Consider the following 19,639-nt stretch of genomic DNA (forward strand, 5'->3'; position numbering starts at 1 on the left):
TGGAGAAACGTCAATGAGCAGAAATCTGCAAAACGACTCTTGGCCAACGGTCACTTGGGGTGACATTTAGTCATCACGAAAGTTCAAATAGCAAGAGTGGCTTAAAATAATAGGACAATAAAAGCATTGCAAGCACCTAACATTATGTTGCCATTAAAGTAGCACTGGTAGAGCTAGTCAAACGGTCGATTTTGTTATCAAAGAATTGCGGGTGCCATGTCAAACATTCATTGTAAATTAATGAAACAATATATCGTTGAATGATTTCTATTTTAATAAAATAAAGATTTCCGCACAAAGCGAGAACGGTGGCAACTTGGCTGTTAGCTTATCAATTGAAAATGACTCATTGCCAATATTGGGCGCTAGCTACTACTGTTCAGGTGTGAAATCAAGTCAATATGTCAGCAACATTTGTCAAATAAAATGAATTGTACTTTGCGTTTCAGAGAGAGAGAGGGAGAGAGAGATGTTCAGAGGCTATGTTGTTTACTGTTCCTAAAATTCAACATTTTCGAAATTGCAACAAACATTTTCTCTTATTCAAGCTAGGCAAACAAAGGAAAACTACCCAAATAGATTAATCAAGAAATTGCTTTTTATCATACTGTTGAAAATGATAGCCTGTAAAACCTGTACAAAAAGTCAACAACTGCTTGCAAACTAGATCAAATTTACTATCCTTTGGTATCAAATTTACAATTACATTAGATTGTGGATTTTTTACGCTGAGAGTCTGCTTTCAGTGAAATCAATGAGAAAACAAGGAAGAAACTCATATTATTTTAACAAATATCTAACATCTACCAGTTTATCACATTTTATGTACACTTAAATCGTTTACTTAATGGCAAATATAAACATCTTCATTCTTCGGATATCGTTAAAGTATGATAATATTTTGCAGTCTTTGTAACAGTGACTAAACAAGGATTGAAATTTCACAAAAGCAAGATGTTTCAAATTTAGCATTAAAAAGATGCAAGAGTTCTTTTCTGCACAAAAACGTTATTATTAATCTGCAGATATGGTGAAAAAAGAAATGAAATCACCATCCTTTGAGCTGTAATTGCTCTAGAATTTGAAAGGCGCCTTAAGGCACGGGAGGAAATGTGGAAAATTAATGAACAAGAAAATTTTGCTTTGGCGGTCATCTAGAATCAGCCCCCATATCAATAATCTTGGCAATTTCCACGCTTTCAATGAAACAGACTCATAAATACGCGATATAAAAAATCAACCGAGTGATTGTTGTCGATAAAATACCTGGTGAATAGATCAAGAGTGATGCGGACGCCCGGATGTACCGATCTAGGACTTCATCAAATACCCAAGAAACAATTTTCTTTTTCTTAATTGTCATCCGATCGTCGGTACACGTGAAACTGGAGAAAAATAATCATTTCATCTAATCAAACCATAGAGCAGAAACCGAATGTGGGAACTGTGAAGTTGTCTAGATAGAAAAGAAAGACAAATACGATATAAAAAGGGTGAACAGTTGATATTATAAATGTTTCGGAAAATTAACTAAAAGGACAAAAAGAAGTCTGTGATGACACTGGCGACACCACACAATATGTTTCAAATTTAACTGGATAATTGGTAAGATAATAAACTGCACGTGTGAAACTCCATGCCACATACTGCTCCCTGACGTATACGGCTCAAAATGCACAAGGCAATCAAACATAACTTTACATTCGATACGGATCATTAATTGTAATTTGAATACTAAATTACGACATTGCGTGTTCTTTTTCATAAAGCAAACCCTGCACAAAAAGGATACGATGACGTGTATGGATGGTTCTTAGTTATAAATGGGCGGTGGGACCAAGATAAAGCTTCAAGACCACCATCGAAGGTACAACATAAGATACGGATTGTTCCTGAAAAGCGGAACGTGAGAGAAATCAATATTCGGAGACTTTTTCACAATTTTATTCGCGCGCTGTTCACTTTAATTTCATAATAACTTCAAACAAAATTGACAAGAGTCACATGACGAGCCTTGGTCGTGCTTTGCGTGTCCGAAAATCCACATTCGACAAAAATACGCGAAGGAAACTGCTATCACATGGTAACATGAGAAAAACAAATAGAACCCGGTTTTCAAAAGACATTTCTATTGAGTTTGTTAATTTGAGCAAGGACTGAGGTATTTACAAATTTGTGTCTCGGTAACCTTGGGTTAGCTATTCTACGGGGGTCACTGCAAGCACTTCCTACTTACCCGTATCCCTTCAGTGGGAAACTTTAGTAATTATTTAAATATATTGTTGAACAAGACCAGCTGTTTTTTGATAGACTTTGAAAAAAAGCATGGAGGCAGTATCATGGTCACATAAAAAAGGAGGCAAATAATTTTACGATATTCAGGTTATAATGCAGTTTGGAAAGACTAATAGCCTATTTCCCCCAACAAGTGTCCGTGGTACCACATGTTGGCGTAATCCAGGTTAGTGTGACGTTTGGGATTGAAATGAAATGTAGTCCCTGAACTGAAGTCATATATAGCTCTATATGGTTTTCACGTCTCGAAAATCTCGAAAATTGAGATTGACAGATACTTTCATGCTAAGATATCACCTCTCTCTCTCTCTCTGCTCCTCAATGAAAACCAATGGTAACTTATCTAAGACCCAGCTGATCGAGAATAACTAAAAAAAAAGGTGGAAAAAACTCACGCCGTGCCGCTGAAAGATGCGCCTTTTACTGCCATTTACGGCATGTGGGAATGGCATCGGTCTGACAAGGCCGCGTTAGTTTGTGAGTATCAATCACCAATGGCAGTTCATCAGGGTCTAATCAAGAAATGTTACCGTTTGTGAACCATGTGTCACCCGTGTCCGCTTGACACTCGAAACAAGACGTTCTGTCAGATATGATTTAAGGCAACTGGCGTTCCAAAAGTCCTTTTTGTCAGTCTTGTTATGGGCGTAAGTGCTTAACGCGTCCAACTTACATCAACACCGGTGACACATGTTTGAAAATATAAAATTGATGATAAAGTAAGTTTGAAAGTAAGTATGTATTACCTCATAACGCTCCCCTAGATATGGCTCCTAACAGAAAGAGCTTAGACAACGCCGAGCGAAACCGGGGGTTGCGCTGCATCTTTATGGCGCACGTTAAATAAAACTTTTCCTAACCAGTTTACAGCCACAGAAGGCCATCGGCAAAACAGTAAACATTTTCGTCCAGTTCCATTTTGTTCCTGTCAGGGAATGAATGATGTCTGCGCTGACTTTACATAGCACGGGTCATTCGGAACAGACAGACGAACTTTAAGTGTAGATGCTTTACGAGAAATCTACTCCATCTAAGGTCAAAGCACCAGACGAACCCCGGAGAGAAATGTAAGCGATGTTTGTTTCAAAATGTTTATTTCTAAATAGACAGACAAAGCCCTAAAATTGTCCATAAATTATTGCCCAATATTTGAATCATCGATTTTTAGAGAGGGGACGAAGAAGTTTCTTTGTTGTAACAACTTCACTGGAGTCGGGAGGTAAACAAAAATGGCGGATGCGGGCTACCTCGATTCTGAAGCACCCTTAAAAATTTATAGGGCGTTTATTCACTAGGTCCTAGACTGCAGGTTAAATATTTAAGCAGAGGTAGTAGCGCGTAAAGCAAAGGAACGATTAGAAGGTTTGAAAGAAAGAAGCGCCCGTGTACGTGAATCATTCGGCGAGCCATCGGCTCCACCCAAGGTGGGTGTCAACGGGTACAAATCTTTGTTTTCAATTTCTGCTGATTGTTATCATTTTTTAATTCTTCGACTGTTTTCAAACCCTTAACAGAGACAGTGTGTACTTAACGATATTTTCATGAATCAAATCGTAGATCTGAACTTGAATTATCAAACGGTATTAGGACTAATTTAACACAGATTAATACCTAATAGTAACGGCATCAATAATATCTATAGGTTTCAGCTTAATTATGTTTTAATTGACATTCTTTTCACCCCCCCACACCCCCCCCCCCCCACACTTAACCCCCATATTCATTGCTAGCTGGCGAATCTGCTTTTGATTTTATGAAGGGCTGCTTTATGTCCTCGCACTTTACGAACTTGCTACCTTGTGAACTACATGCAATATCATACTGCGTGTCATATCAATGCAGTTGCTGGGAACGATTTAGAACGTAGGGGTTTTTCTGGTACTCAAAACTCTTCAGTGCGGCGGTATTATTATGCGCATATCACAATTCCAAATACAATTCGCTTATTTCAAATTTCACTTACATATATTTATTTATATATATATATATATATATTGATTATATAGCCTCAAGTTCCAAAACACAAACAGGCAATTTCCTTTTCACAGTCTTTGGGTAACATTTTCTTTTAACATGTTACTCTACGCAGTCTCCGGCAACATTCTGTCTTCTACTTCTCTTTTGTTCCCCAACCCTCCCTCTCACATCTCTACGACACGTTCGATACTAATAGGCTGCATATGGAACAGTTCATTACATATTTAAATGCTACTGCAAATGATGATGCTGTTTATGTTGATTTTAATTACAATGAAGTCATCTGTAATTTTGCTGCTGTTGCCATCAGTGTTTCATTACATGTTCTTTCCATTAAGTTATATTAACCTCGTCACTAAGTTCAGTGTACTTGGTGAATTTAAAAAAATAGAATTGCTCAAATTTCAGAGTGGTCAGTTATAATGACCTTCGCTTAATAATTTTAGCAATCTTATTTTCCATTACAAAGATTTGCCTCAGTTCCTTCAATCTATCTGCGATTACTGACATTTAAAAATACACCTGTAAAACGATTTTTAAAAAAAACGAGTTGTACAGAAATCATAAGTAATATATTCCCTTGCGGCACATTTTGCTGAATATGTTAACACATTTTCTAATGCACTTAATACTACCTTGTGGATGTTCCGCCAGCGAGGAAAATGCACCGAGTGACACGTCACATTAGAAATTTGAATTAAGCTTTGAACAGTGCTTTATTTTATCAAAATGTCATTGCCGAACGTTTACTAGCTGTTAACGATCCGACGTGGGACATCTTGAATACGATGCTTTAGATAAGTTTAAAAGCGTCTTTAAAATACACCACCGACATCGTGCTCTGAAATCAAATGACCTCCTTGGATTTTGTACGATTCGCGTCTAATTTAGATAAAAGCTTGCTATTATGAGCAGTTTTAAGACTAGAGACATAGATAGTCAACTTAAGTTTCATGCAAGTAATTTCAAATAAAACATAGTGCAAGCGCTGTCGACCGTTGATAAATAAGAAAGAACCAGACTAACCATGAAACAAATGTGTTACGAAACACGTGGAGGAAAATGCTACATTGGTATTGCGACCTTGCACGCTATGTTTCATTTAATTTTGTAGAAAACTAGTAACTGTCAACAGTTGACCACCTGTGTAAGGATTTTATTGTTTCAAGGGGCAGCAGTCGTGTATATGTGCAAACATATGTGACTTTTACCTTACTTTTACATTATTCATGAACGTACTCTTGATCTATATATAGATACTTGTCCAAGATAGATAGCACGTGTCATATAAGGGTTAATATGTACGAATCACCGACATAATGCCGCAGAATTATTTTCAGAGCAGACAAGGATGGTTTATTTAAGTTTAGCTTAATTAAGTTAGGTTTGATTAAAAATTGAAGTAGTAAAAGACATCAGAAAGAAAGACAGTGCATCGCAAACATAAATAAAGAACAGAAAACAGTTCAATGTAAATAGAGGATACACTTAATTGAAATCATTTTTAAGTGTAGAAATAGAATGGCAAATGTTGCCCAAAAAATCTGCTTGGGTGATTAATATTCATCATTTACTATTGTCGACGTTAACGCCACCAAGTGAGAGGAGACTACGATAAGTGGTTTCTTATATTTTTCACATTGGTAAAATTAAAAATACAGCGATATCATAAAACTCAAACTAATACGGACAATTTGGACTGCATAGTGTGTCATTAAGGCGTTAGGCACAAGTGGTGAATTCAAATAGAATATTATTTTATATATTATTTGCATTATCTATAAGATGAAAAGAAGGAATCGATGATGACTAACAATTACCGAATGAAAAGCAATCGTTTGTAAGTCCTGGGGTGCTGTCATCTAATGGAGAGAGTAAAATGTTCAAGTAATGAATTTAAATGAAAATTACGATTAAAGAGTGATAACTAATGACATTTGGTGAATTCACTCTTTAGATAAAAATGTCATGCATTGTGTTATTAAGCAGTCGTGATTAAAAAGAAACCCCACCAAATTGGAAGGCAGGCTGGTCTTCTTCAAGTGTTAAAAATAGCAATATAATTTAAAAACATAGTAAAAGGTAGTAACAGTATGATAACCACTGTTTCGATGGTGGTGCCACCCTATGGAGAGAATCGACAAAACTGTGTTCAAGTGGTAACAGCATTACTACTATTTTCTCCTTAGTGTGCTCATTGAGAACCGTTCCGTTCACTGAAACCAGGTTCCGATGCCAGTGACGGCTGGCCGGGACTCTTGGGGAATGATAACCCGATATTTACCACTTTGATTAACACCGAGAAGAGGATCTTCTCGTGGGGTATTTTCTTTTGTGGTTAGGACAAGTCGATTATGAACAATGCGATCTCGCATCTGGACCCATCATAAACACGTACAGCGACCACAAGCCGAAGATAATTTCATTTGTATTGACGTATACTTCTCCGTAGTATGCGCAGCTCATCTTGAAGTATTGACAATTATGCGTGCTTCATTCTCTAAGTTAATCTTATGCCGCGACCGTTTCCCTTTCGGGCAGGCAGCCCCAGTCGAACTCTTACAACTGAAGGGAAAGGTTACTTTTAAGGTCGCACGGGCGTCAACTCATTGACGCCTGTTTACGCATCTTTGGTGTCCTAAACGAAATTACATAAATTTGGGAAAGCTGATTGATCAAGCTTTGATCCCCATGTCTGGTTAAATTACTCCGTAAGCCAGACATTGTCAACGTCTGGGTACATAGATTAGAGGTCCTAATTGAAAAACGCTGCTGGTTATCTTAGATGACCCGAACGGCAATAAAATCCACACTCAGATGTAATTATAAGACCTGCCAGATGCACATACCAAGGCACTGCCCACTCATCTTGCAGATTAGATCCTAAAACGGTCTTAATCCTCTCAGTCAGCCAAGGGCATGTTCTTTTTTTCATATCGATTAAATGAGGACACGATTAAAAATTACTGTCGACTTTAAATAATCTATACTACTTTGTTATGCCTAGAAAGTGTAGTTTGTTCAGCCCGAAATAGTGGTAATAAGTTTTTATTTTTGCGATTTTGAAGAAATTTAAGCAGTTTGTGTCTTACGTTATGTTCAATTGATACGAAAGGTCAAGTGCTCATATTTTGCTTTCTGTTTATTAAAGTAGAATTATTTTAAATCATTTTCTTATTTAAAAAAAATTAAGGTTGATTTTAATGGCTCCTTTAAAATAGCTAACATTTCTGTCTATATTAAAGAATTTTTTTACGTAAACAGGGTTGTAGTTTTCATTCATTTCGTAACTTGCCTGTTTCGTTAATCAAAATCTTCTCTTGAGAAATTGCATTCGTTTTCATCTAATGAACAGAAAGGTGTTTAGAATACAACTTTATTTTCCAAAAATCGTTTACTTTGAACAAAATCTATGAGCATGTTCAAATGGTAAAAGTACAACGTTCCAAGTTTCCAAACCCCGCCGCTGAGTCTATTTGCTTCCTGCGCCCTTTGTCACCTGTCTTTTGACAGCAGCCATCAAATTGCAAGTAATTGATCGCAAAAACGTGAATATTTTTCACCTTTGGTAAACAATTAACTGAATGATCAAACGCAAAATCGGTTTAAAGCGTCCAATTGGGTGGTACCTTCTCCATTACTTATGATCAATTATTCATGGCCGATGGCATCTCAAACCTTCATTTCAATTCCATTCTGTTCTAAATTATGCTTCGGTTTTAATGGGGCCTGCAAGGAGATCAACTCCGATTGTAGAGAGATGACCTCGCTTGTAAGCTTGGCAAATAACACGTAAGTCGATTGTTTGACAATTTGATCCGATGGAATGTTCTTTATTTGGCCGTTTTTGTCCCCTGGGCCCGCTATTGTGCAGGCATACATAATGCGCAAACGTTGGTCCGAGGGAAGAGCAAAATGAACTGCATTTTGCCCCCAAAGTTAGGAAGTTAAAGATATACCCAACAAGGCTGCCAATTACGTCAAAACTTTGCTATCGTCACTCGCAACATGTGCAAAGCATTTTCATTATCTTTTCTGCATAGGATTCTAACAGCTTTCTACGAAATCAACTTATCCGCTTACGCAGAGAAAAATAGTTCCTGCCTCCAAGACACGGACGAAAACACGGGAAATGCCGTACTGAAGTTTTCTATTTTTTCTATGAATAGCAAACCGCGGAATGTGAATATTATTTAAGCATTCGCACCTGACTGGAAACGATACTTCTGCCTGAGAGAAAAATTAGTTATTTAAGAAACAACTTCAAATTTACGAAAAGTAATTGGCATGTAAACAGCTTCTGAAATGGTTGAAATAAAATTTAAAAAATAATTTTTTTTTTCACAATTGCAACCTTTATTTTTTGTGTTTTTATGAAAAAGTGACACCTGTATTAAATCTGCTATAATAAAACCATTTACATCCGTTGGGCACAAAATTTCGATTTAAAATAATACTATTTAAATCATTCTCAAATATTGAAGAAAGACGCCAATTAAAGTGAATTATCTCGGGCAAGATTATACCTCCTACATACTGCTAAAATAGTCACTTTCTATTGAATTATTATTATTATTATTTTTTAGGAATTAAGACAGATATACATTATGTTGACAGCACAACAGCATGTTGATGACAGTACTCCTCTATCAACAAATGAACAAAGAACTTTTTCTTAATTAAGTGAAATGTCGGTAGAATCTAAAATGACGGACACTTCGTCTGTGAAGAAACGTTGTAGCATCTGATAATAACTGCACAATAAAAAGCCTGGGTATCTTAAAGGTAGAGAAATAACTGAGTGTAAACTACCCATTCTGTAAGTTCCCAGTATTTTCCAGTGAGGAGCGTAGCCGCCGAATAGTTGAATCATGCCCCTTAAAAGTACTTAAGTGGAGAATGACAGAATGATTTCTCAACTATAATCAGCGACTGTCATGGCACATTATGAGACATAAAAAAGTAATAACTGCACAATAAAAAGCCTAAGTGTTGCTTGAATGAAAATTGAAAGCTCCGCATCAAATATAGATTTGTATTTACAGCATTTTCCATCCGGGTGTTCGGTTTAAGTACCAAAAAGCCCTTAGAGAAATGTCAGATGTGATCGTCAATGAGTACTAAAAGCTTTTTTTGTGAATTGAATTTGAGAATTAAGGAGACTGTGCGTGGCATTAGAGTATAACAAATCATTTCATGACTCTGAAACCACTAGCGTACTGATCAAATCCTGATTTTTTTCTGATCTTGCTTTGGCCTTTTGGTATATTGACTTATTTAAAAATCGATGAATATGTTTGACAATGGGCAAACATTTCTATAAATCTACATAGACATATCCTGTCAGTAACACAAATGGAAGTTACCAATAACAATTACCAATCTATTATTTATAACTGTTGCAGTTGACGGCATCCATTCTTTCGACTACGCTCTGCCGGCCCCACCCTTTCTCACTCAATGTTGCCACCGGCAGGCTGGAAAGTATAGGAATTACTACAGTTTCTGCATATACCACAGTATCAACATGATCCTAATAAAAATATAAGATTTGAGACAATTTTACACTACAATCGTAAAATTTATTTCCTCCGCCCCCCCCCCTTCCTCCGCCTATCTCCATCGCCTTTCTTCGATAATCTGTCTGACAGTGAGTACACTTACCATGGCTCAGTGGGTCCAGGAGATCTTCAATTGGTCTGAAAATACGAGAGTGCATTGGGGGTAATATCGCTCTAAACAGACTCATTAATGACAAAAAACAACAGCCCAAAACAACGAGAAAAGATGACATACTTGTGTGAAATTGACGATTTTTCACGATGATGTATTACGCTGGTAAGTGTCTCTGACAGGTTGAAAGTCCCGCACATTTGAGGGTCAACGTCGGAGGCAGCCACCGTAACTGAATAAGCAAGACACGGCCAGTGCTGTCAGTTTGCTGGGCGGTTTCTGCCATTTGAACCGGACAGTGGACTTTTTCACTTTCAACACTCGTTAAGCTGCGTTATGAAAAAAGACTTGGAGTTATGGCTGGATTTCGACAGATTTTTAAACGAAATTTCAACCTGTTTATCTTTTCACAAAGGGAAACGTTGATTCAATTCAATTTTATTATTATTGTTATTGTTATTATTATTATGATTTAAGGAACATATAAACACCACAAAAGTGAAATGAATACAGAAGTGAATGCAGATGGTATATGAAGGGAGAGATAAACAGAAATCAACTTACAACAACAAAGCGGCAGCTGATAAAAAGAAATGAAACTCGAAATAGAGGTATCCAAAATAAATGTATTTTAGCACTTGAAATGTAATCTACTGCTTACATTGGGGTGAACAACAATGATGAAAAGAGGGTTTTCTGTACTAAAGCAGTGAAGTATTTAGCAATGATAAAGATAACATGTTTATTTAGATTGGTGTTGTTTTCTCATTGTTTCAAGTTTTAGGTCAGAAATTCATGAGAGAGAGAGAGAGAGAGAGAGACTGGGGTAAGGGCATGCATGGCAAACCAAGCCCTGTTAGCAATATTGTTTCTTCACAGAAAGTCAATTTTACAAATAAAGCAGCACATTTATCATTACATATGTCAAGTGTCGTTCTCTATTTGTTTTGTTTTTACCATGGCCCTGACACATAGTCACATACGAGTAGGGTCACTGACTTGCCGTTTAAAGGAAACAACTTCGATGCTGAAAGTAGTTAAAATTCTTCATAACACCACCTAAATTTATTTCAAATGTTGCTAACAATCAAACATTTCGCAATAAAGAGTGAAGCAAGAATCAAGCTGCCTCTTTAGCAGCGCAGCTACTAGCTCGTAAAGGCACGACTAAATTGTTGATAAAAATCACACCACGTCCTTTTATTATATTTATAGCATTTGATATAAAATAAACACACATATTTTGGTTTCAGTGTTTTGGTAGCAGATTTAGCGGTTGCAGCCTGTAGCACCAGAACTCGTTTGAACAACAAAGCGGCAGCTGAACGTTTGACGCCTGTACCTGATTCAATTCATCCATTTTCCACAATGCTAACACAGTGCATCAAAGTAAATAAAAGGTATTATATGACATTTCATTTTCTTTCACAATTTGTATTCAAAATATCCACATAAGCGAGTACTCTATCGTGATGTTACTTGTATGCCGCATTTTCGGTCAGTGAGTTTTCGTTGAAATCAACACTATATCCATTCGTTAGCGTAGAAAAAAGCCTCCCTTTCTGAATTAATAATTTTTCAATGTTTCCTATGCCAGTTGTCCCTGTCGTCTTTGTGTGTTAACAACACATAATGAATATAATAATATTTCTGACGGTTTGAAGAAATTATGACAGATTAAATTTCAGCCAGGTGATAGCTAAACGGCCTAGCTGTTCGTCGAGTTTGGGGACACTCGTGATGTTCTTCTTAACAGTATAATTGGATTTACTGCCGTGAGAAGGGGACTAGAGCCTGTCGTGTTGGCAGTAGGATTGGCGTTTAGGGACAGGTATTGTAACATTAGTTGAACTGTACTTAACTTATTATTATTATTATTCTCAGCAATGCATCGATAAATATACAGGTAGATTCAGCACCTATGGTTTGCTTGGTGATGTCGTCTAATAAATGAAAAAATTGAATTTCCAGAGGTGACCAAAATAGAGTACGGAAAAGGGTGTTCACACTTGCGGTTGTGCAACTTGTGTTTCGATTTTCCTCGTTGAACAAGTACGAGATATTACGAAAAACACGACGGGCTGTTGTGCTTTGACAAACTTGACGAAATTTACTCCAATGATCACTAGGGCTTGCAATGTCTTTTCAGAGATTGGTGACAAGTTATTCGTCACATGTTTTGACTCTGTACGAATATTAGTAATTTTAGTTTTCAACACCTTACAATTAATGTGATAAGAAAGCCTTTGGCTACAAAAGTTTTATGAGAGTAGGGCGTTTACGGTTTCATTATAGGCGTGATTTTAACAAACACACATACAGTGTATATATCTATAATTTTCCACGTCTTTTCTTTTATATAAACCACAGTAGTTAAGGCGTGAAAAATCATTTACATCGTCATAAAAATTTCAGAGACACTGAAACATTGCATGGGGAAAAAGGGCATGACAACGTAACGTAATAATAAAAAGCCCATTTATCTTCATAAATTGATTACATCCAGATTGCCTCGAATAGCCTAGTAACGAACTCGTTTTCATTTAATCGCATTTTTTCTCTGTGCTTTCACCCTATTCTTGCAGTAACAAATCACCTTGGACAGGGATGCCATTTATTTGAGATGTCGAGGGTTACGGTTGCTAAGTCCACTTAAGACGCTTTTCAATTTTCATTTGTTAAAAAAGATCAACTTTCTACGCGTAATTTACTATAACGTGACTGTGTCCGATGTTGTAACCTTCATGTAGAAAAATTCTGCTGGAGGTTCAACGAACCATGCTTCAGCCGTCCTCATTCTCACGCAGCCTCATGTATTTCTAGATTTTTTTAGTTGAAGAAAAGAAAAGATGCATGCTGAAACACACCCTTTTAAAAAGAGTTGAATTAATTAATTAAGGATTAATTTATATACTTTAATTGAATAAAAAGCTACAACAGCAAAGAAAACAGCAAACTAACTCCAACAAACAGGATTGAGTTTACGAGGCGAGTGAATTATTTCTTTTAGCTATACTACCCTAGTTCCACCTAGCGAGAAGAGAGCGCACGAATATCGATGATAATAGTTAACTTACGGTAACGAATTTCGTGCTATTGTAGATTAAATATGAATAGAAGCTTGGAAATATTGGTTTAGAAGACATGGTATTTCCTGGTTTATAGAGAAAAATAACAGAAAGACAATCTAAAAAGGTTAATTAGGTCTACTTTGAGTCCATTTCTTAGAAAAAATGGACTTCCAAAGCCTTGTTCAATTTGCATCTGAAAGACAAAAAACTAAAAAGAACTTAAGAGATATTTTTCAAAGGGGCAATTATAATTTATATCAATTTAATGGATTTAGCTTGCGGTTGCTTGGAGAATACAAACGATGGGCAACGGCAGATAGACACTGACAGAGAAACACTTCAGATTCAATATGGCGACGACTTCAGTCATACAGGAGGTTTAAAAGTCACCTTATGTAGTATTAACAAGGTTAACTGGATTAAGCGTATTTAATTAGGGTCCTTGAACGTGGACGATTTGTCAACATGGAAAATGATAAAAGGTGGTGACACTGTGACATCCCTGACCGCTTATCAAATGAGCGAGAAAAGACCTTGGACAAACATTAAGAACGGTCTGGTGAGAGAAAAGCCAAGACCTTACACGATAGCTGGGCCTTTGCTGACATCCCGGCCTACTGAGGTGTTAACTACGTACAAGAACAGCTTATAAAAGTTCATGGGGGTGATATTTGCCTTTGCAATCGAGATTTAGACTGTTTAATGACATTGCAAAAATATCATACATTTTTTTCTTCCTTTCACCTCAAGTCTGCCAGGGGCAATTGTCGATATTAGAGTGGCAGTCCAAACATTTTATTGTTGTAAGGAACAAAAAGCAGTGAAAGGGTCTGATGTAGTGAGACGACTCTGTTGACATCACCCGCCCTCGTTACCACGACACTACGACCTGCCGTAAATAGGTTCGATCGATTGCCATGCTTTGGCATAAAGGAAAATAAAGGGAGTCGCTTGCCATCGAGGGTCAGACAAATCATCTGGGAGCGTTTCCAGGCCACGAAAGTGACATAAAGTGCAGACACTATAGAAATTTCGCTCAAAAGGAAATTTCACGTTGTTAAGTTAAATATGCTAAAACCTACAAATATTTGCCCAACCGGTCGTTCGTGTTCTTGCAAAAGAGTCGATCCAAGCGTAAAAAGCGAGGACAGAATCGATATGAGTTTATATTTTAGTCGATGTCTAGTTCTGTTCCTAGCACGTAGGATTGATGATTACTTTTTTACTAATGGAACTTATTAATAAATGTTGGCAAATTGATGTATCGAACAACTGAATTTTCCCTATGGTTAAATAGTCGCGTAGGCCATGCTTTCATTTTTTTTTAACCTTCAAGCAAGTCTGATTTTTTCTCAGTCCTTTCTATTCTTGTTCAATGGAAAATGCGCACATTTATTTCGAAATTCTTAAATAAATGCCACATATTTTTCTACATGACAAATTTCGAATATAAAAGCAAATATATAGAATGGCATTGCACTCGATTGCATGCGCTTTTTGACAGCAGTTGTCTTTCATACGATAAGAATATTTTACTCAAGAATGCTCTTAAAGTTTGACAATAAATCATTTTTCCATTTACCTAGCTAAGGTGAACACGGTCATGTTCCGTCTTGGAGAAATGATATAAGGCTTCTTCAATCGGTATATTCACAAGACTTTAAATGTATTGGACATACATTGACAAATTGCGAACGTATTTCTTCCGAATTTTGCGAAAACATTACTGGAAATACATTTAGTACAAAGACGCGTGAACCTTTGATCATTTTTATCGAAATCAAAGAACAGGATTTGCTTTTGTTCATCTGTGTGTTAAAATACAAATAAATGCGTTAATTTCGTGACGTGTAGAAGCCTGCGGAAATAGCTCATCTAACCCAACTTGTGTATACAATTTTGTCATTCTAGTTTGACAACAAATGCGAATAGAATAGATCTTCAAGAGGAGTCATTGTTGTCTGACTAATTTCCTTTTGACATTTGGAACGTAAATTTTTAATATCCGTGTCAACTAAAATTATTGTTAGTGGGAGTAATAGTAATGTATAAAAACAGTACATAGCCTTTGAATTATTACCTTTTCTCCATTACGTTTTGATTACATATATATGATCCGTATTAATATCAGAAAATGTGCTCTTCAGGCTAACGATATCTCTAGCTTGTATGTATGTTGTTTAAATAAATTTGATAAAAATTAATTCACAATATTGTCCATTTTAATAAACTATTAGTGCTTGAATATAATATTTCAATCGTGTATGAAATATCTCAAAATAATATTTTAGACTATTCTAGCTTAAATTGGTACAAATTTAAAAGCCCTTTTTTATTTCAAGTCCTTTATAATGATAAAATTCAATGCGTAAATTGGTAATTTTACCCATAGAATGAATTCTAATTACCTCAAATACGATTCAATTTGTGATAAAAAGATTAAAAATGGATAATGCGCATTTTTTTATGATTCCGAACATTCGTAATTTCAGTTAAGGAAGAAATTTGAAGTATTTATATCGTTCTTTTCTTCTGTCACTAGTTAGATCAAGATCAATTTCTTATAAAAAAATCACGATGATTCTTTTAAATAGTCGACAACGTTTTTAAAAAAACAGCACTTTTCCTAATGTTTGTTCTTAGCAATTTTATTCTTTTCATATTTGGAGATCAGCCATAACATGAATTATATATGAGAAATAACAGAAAATAATAAATCAAATAAAGATTCAAATGATTTCAAACACATGGTATCCAGATGATAAATTACTTAAATGATGGGTTAAAAAATATATTTTTGATGATTCGGCCGCACCTTCGTTTCATATGTGCATCTTTGAAATTCAACATGTCACATTTAATAAAGAAAAGCTCTAAACATGAATGAAGTTGTTAAAAGAAATTGCCATTATATAACCAAATTGAATGGGATTTCCAGATATGGTGCCGGGCGTTACATTTGACCTTTACGGTTATATGAGTATATTCACTGGATTGGAACGCTGGTCGTTGACATTTTTGTCACACCTTTATTTTTCCTTCGCCATGCACGATTAACTTTGTTTTGTAATTTTCCAATATCACACCAAATAATATTTTTCTTTCAGAAAACTAGAGAGTAATGTTCAGTGTTGCGCATCCAGAATTTGAACTAACGGTCTGAACTTCTATCAATAAAAAACATAAATATTTATCTAAATATTTCATTATGTTGTCCACGCAAAAATCAATTGTACGCGTAGTTATCTTTATACGTATAAAAACTATTATGATATTTGTCATTAGAGCACACCTGCATAAATTTACACGTGCTGAAAAAAGCGTTTTTTCTTTTGTTATTGTTCAAAGCCGAATAAAATGTAATCTGTAAGGTCCTTTGCGGTTCAATGGCCGCGTAACCCTTTGACGAAACCGTGAACCTGAGCCTCCTTTGTGAAATAGTAATAATCTCCACTGGTTTCCATTGTTACATTGCATTAATAATCATCTACATTCAAAGAAAAATGATAGCACAATTTTTGTCGTTAGCTATTATATGCTTTTTTTGTGAATACATATCATAATATAACTGTTTGTGGTTAATTTTGACTCCTTGATATACTGTAGAAAATCTTATTTTCACACACACATATATATAGTAAATAAAATCTTTAAAAATAAGTTATTTGTGCTTGAAAGCCAAATAGTTTACCCTGATCTTGAAAAAACACTGTTTCATTCTTTTTTTAATTTAAGCTCTTTTTCGACGTTCACTTTTAATCAGGGCTTAACTATGTATACCAACTTCATTCCGAGTATATGATGGTAAATATTTTGTGAAAATTTAAATTTTTTACCCGAAATTCTCCAGGGAGCTGACATTCGGTTGGTGGATTAAATTCCCTGGACAGACGATAGAACACAGAAAAAAAAAACGTTTACCCTGACATGTCTGTTGATTCTCAAATCCGATTACGTTGGCGGTCTTCCCTTTGATGTCATTCTGCTTTTTTGCCCAGCATATAGTTCATTTTACTTTATTTCCTTTCTCTTTTCAGGGTAACTTCCCTTTTCCTGAAACGCACGAAAAGCGCCCTGGATATGCTATATGCACAGACACAGGCAAGCAAGTTCTATCCTTCAATGCCATGTTAATTAAAGGATATTTTCAAAGATAACTATGGCGAATCATCTTTTTAATAAACGAGTCTTGAAAATGTTTCATTTTTGACAACAATTAAAGTTGCAGTGAAAAACGGAACCTACGAAGAACGAAATGAGAATTTGAATCTTGATCGAAAAAAGTTAACTAATGATTTGTATTGTTAGTAAACAGTCGAGTATTGATTTAGTTTTTTTTTTTTTTCTGGATCGTCCGGGGCATACAGTTCTCCTGCTTTTTGTACACCCTAGTGATATCTAACTGACTAACAAAAACGACTTTGAGTTTTGAGATGTGTCAGTCTCGCTGGAAGGGAAATGCAAAGGTATGAGAGAAATTACCAGTAAATGTACATCACATGTTCTTAAAATCTGCCTCCGGATCGACTTCTTTTTTATGTATATATCTTTAAAGCTAGTTAATAATATATTTTGTATTGCCATTGAATCTAATTGAAATTGCTGAAACAATTTTAAGCCAGGTAATAAAATTAGAAAAAAAATGAAGCAAAAAACTTTTTTTAAAGTAGGAAAAACAATGAAATCAATTCTCTTTCCTACCAGTACAGTGCAAATAAAGCATATCTAAAGACAAGATTGCGTGATATGGATACCAACTGAGCAAGAAAGGAAGACCTTTGTTGAAATAATGTTTCTTTTATATTTATGGTATTTACGAATGAGGCGGCCTTTGGCAGCAGGAAGAGATTCCAGCTGTACAAGTCTATTGTTGAAGTTAAATTAGTTTTTAATCAGTATGGTATTTATGGTTGACTAAACCCTTCCTTTGGTGACGGGAGCTTGGCTGAAGCTTGAACATGTCTTTAAAACGCGTTTTCTTATTTTTGTCAAATGTATCACCTTAAAGGTAAACCGCAATGTCAGTCGCTTAATAGCTCCTACGATCTTTCCGTTCTAACAAAGTTGAGCTCAGGTGGTCCAACACTCGTTCTGGAATATTTTTTAAAATATCCGAGACATGATGACATTTAAAGCTAGGTACCTTGGCTTCTATATACTCTTACTACAGAGGAAAAAAATGCATACATTTTATCTGAAGAAATATTTGCCCTCTTGCATTTCTAACAACGGCTACGTTTAATATCACATGCCATAACCTCTGTCTTTTAATATAACTTTATAAGGATATTTTTTTAAAAAATCAAAAAATAATTTCAGAATAGCTGATGGTATCTGTTCTTGAAATGATAACATTTAACGGTTCTGATCAGATTATATTTGAGAAAGCGTCTTAAAATTTCCCGAATTCAATGTGAAAATGTTATTTTTAAAATCTAAGTACTTGAAGCTGGCAAACGACTATTACTGCTCAAAATGTATGCTTAATACGCCGTATGTATTGAGGGAGCTATAAGATCAGTATTATATTCGCTGGTGCCCATCTTTGAGTGGGTAGCCATGTCTCTAACATATCCCTAACATATTACAATCGATTCATCACTCCAGTCAAAAATACATGTTACATAAAAAATAAGTACGCAAATAACATAGGGTGCAAGTATTTCACTAAAGGATGTGATATTTTACTTATTTCATTTTATGATTAAATTGCTAAGTGTTCTAGACAATGGAATTGTTAAATGCCGTTAATGATAGTTTCGTGGTTTTTAGCATGCATGAACATAACGTACGGTTTTGTCCTGTACACCCTGACTTTATACAGTACTTATGAATGAAAATAAATCAAATAATCCCATCAAGTCTATGTAACTTTTGGTTTTAAAACATCACTATTGATCCCGAGAATACTTAAATGAACAGCAAAAAATAAAAGACTTATTAGAGCGTTATCATTAATAATTTTACGGAATTATTACAACGTCATAGTGCGAAGAAGTGCAAGCCTTAACAGGCATTGAAGCAAAGCACCAGAAAACCAGAAAGCATGCAGTTATGTGTCTGATTACATGTTCTTATCTTCTAAACTCAACTCATTAAAATCACATTTATCTGAATAGTTTAAGACACTAACGTACACTATTCTAACAACAGGATATACAGTTACTAAATTCACCAAAATTTGACAACATGTGTTTATAGATAGATTCACGCCAAATATAAAGAGATACCAGCTGTGATTTACAAGTACACCTTTACAAGATCCAAGTATATTCTTGTAGTTAATTGAAAGCTATAAGCACTTGGTGCACATATTTACCTGCCGACTTCATTTCAATGTACTCGGTGAACCCTGCAAAAATCCCCCAATTTTCCTCTCAAGCTCTCAAACTGAGGAAGTTCCTCACTGATTCACATGAATTATCGCTTTGAAGGTACCGAAGTAGACGGTATGTGGACTCATTCCCCGGCCTGCTGGATAATGCCTTCACTTTGTTCCCTTTCTACGAGGGAACCATGTAGCCACATTATTTTTACATGGAAATACATCATTTCGAAAACGAGCATTAAGCAGATTTCGATGACTTAAACATGCCTCTGCTGTCTACCCATGCTAAAGGTTA

At 35.6% G+C, this 19,639-nt stretch overlaps 1 protein-coding gene and 1 long non-coding RNA gene across 21 annotated transcripts in view; one reads left to right on the forward strand and one right to left on the reverse strand.

The window, feature by feature from the left end:
• LOC106162154 (uncharacterized) overlaps positions 1-19,342 on the forward strand; it is a 42,330-nt gene extending 22,988 nt beyond the window's left edge. For 3 of the 13 annotated variants that reach the window (XR_015333701.1, XR_015333709.1, XR_001238299.2), the window contains 3 exons: positions 11,199-11,345; positions 11,634-11,776; positions 17,054-19,342. Coding sequence is in view for 2 of the 13 variants with exons in the window: in XM_087010176.1 (XP_086866302.1) it covers positions 3,301-3,362; positions 11,199-11,345; positions 17,054-17,150 (306 nt within the window). In the remaining 11 variants the exon portion in view is untranslated. Of the gene's footprint in view, positions 1-2,229; positions 2,462-2,607; positions 2,773-3,221; positions 3,363-3,482; positions 3,720-10,422; positions 10,557-10,723; positions 10,772-11,198; positions 11,346-11,633; positions 11,777-17,053 lie in introns of those variants that run through there. The other 10 variants (XR_015333704.1, XR_015333700.1, XR_015333703.1 and 7 more) reach the window with 10 other exon arrangements.
• Positions 1-19,639, reverse strand: part of LOC106162155 (uncharacterized) — a 40,490-nt gene that overhangs the window by 18,050 nt on the left and 2,801 nt on the right. The window contains exons 1-3 of one of the 8 annotated variants that reach the window (XR_015333714.1): positions 19,336-19,475; positions 9,937-9,971; positions 9,652-9,749 (exon numbers count right to left, since the gene is read on the reverse strand). The exons of 1 other annotated variant lie outside the window; for it this stretch is intronic. This is a non-coding gene — a long non-coding RNA (uncharacterized LOC106162155). Of the gene's footprint in view, positions 1-1,266; positions 1,886-2,690; positions 2,846-3,041; positions 3,183-9,651; positions 9,750-9,936; positions 9,972-19,335; positions 19,476-19,639 lie in introns of those variants that run through there. 6 more of the 8 variants (XR_015333712.1, XR_015333713.1, XR_015333711.1 and 3 more) reach the window with 6 other exon arrangements.

Source organism: Lingula anatina, chromosome 1 (genome assembly GCF_051362555.1).
Source record: "Lingula anatina isolate TDL-2025a chromosome 1, LinAna3.0, whole genome shotgun sequence".
Classification (NCBI taxonomy): Eukaryota; Metazoa; Brachiopoda; class Lingulata; order Lingulida; family Lingulidae; genus Lingula; species Lingula anatina.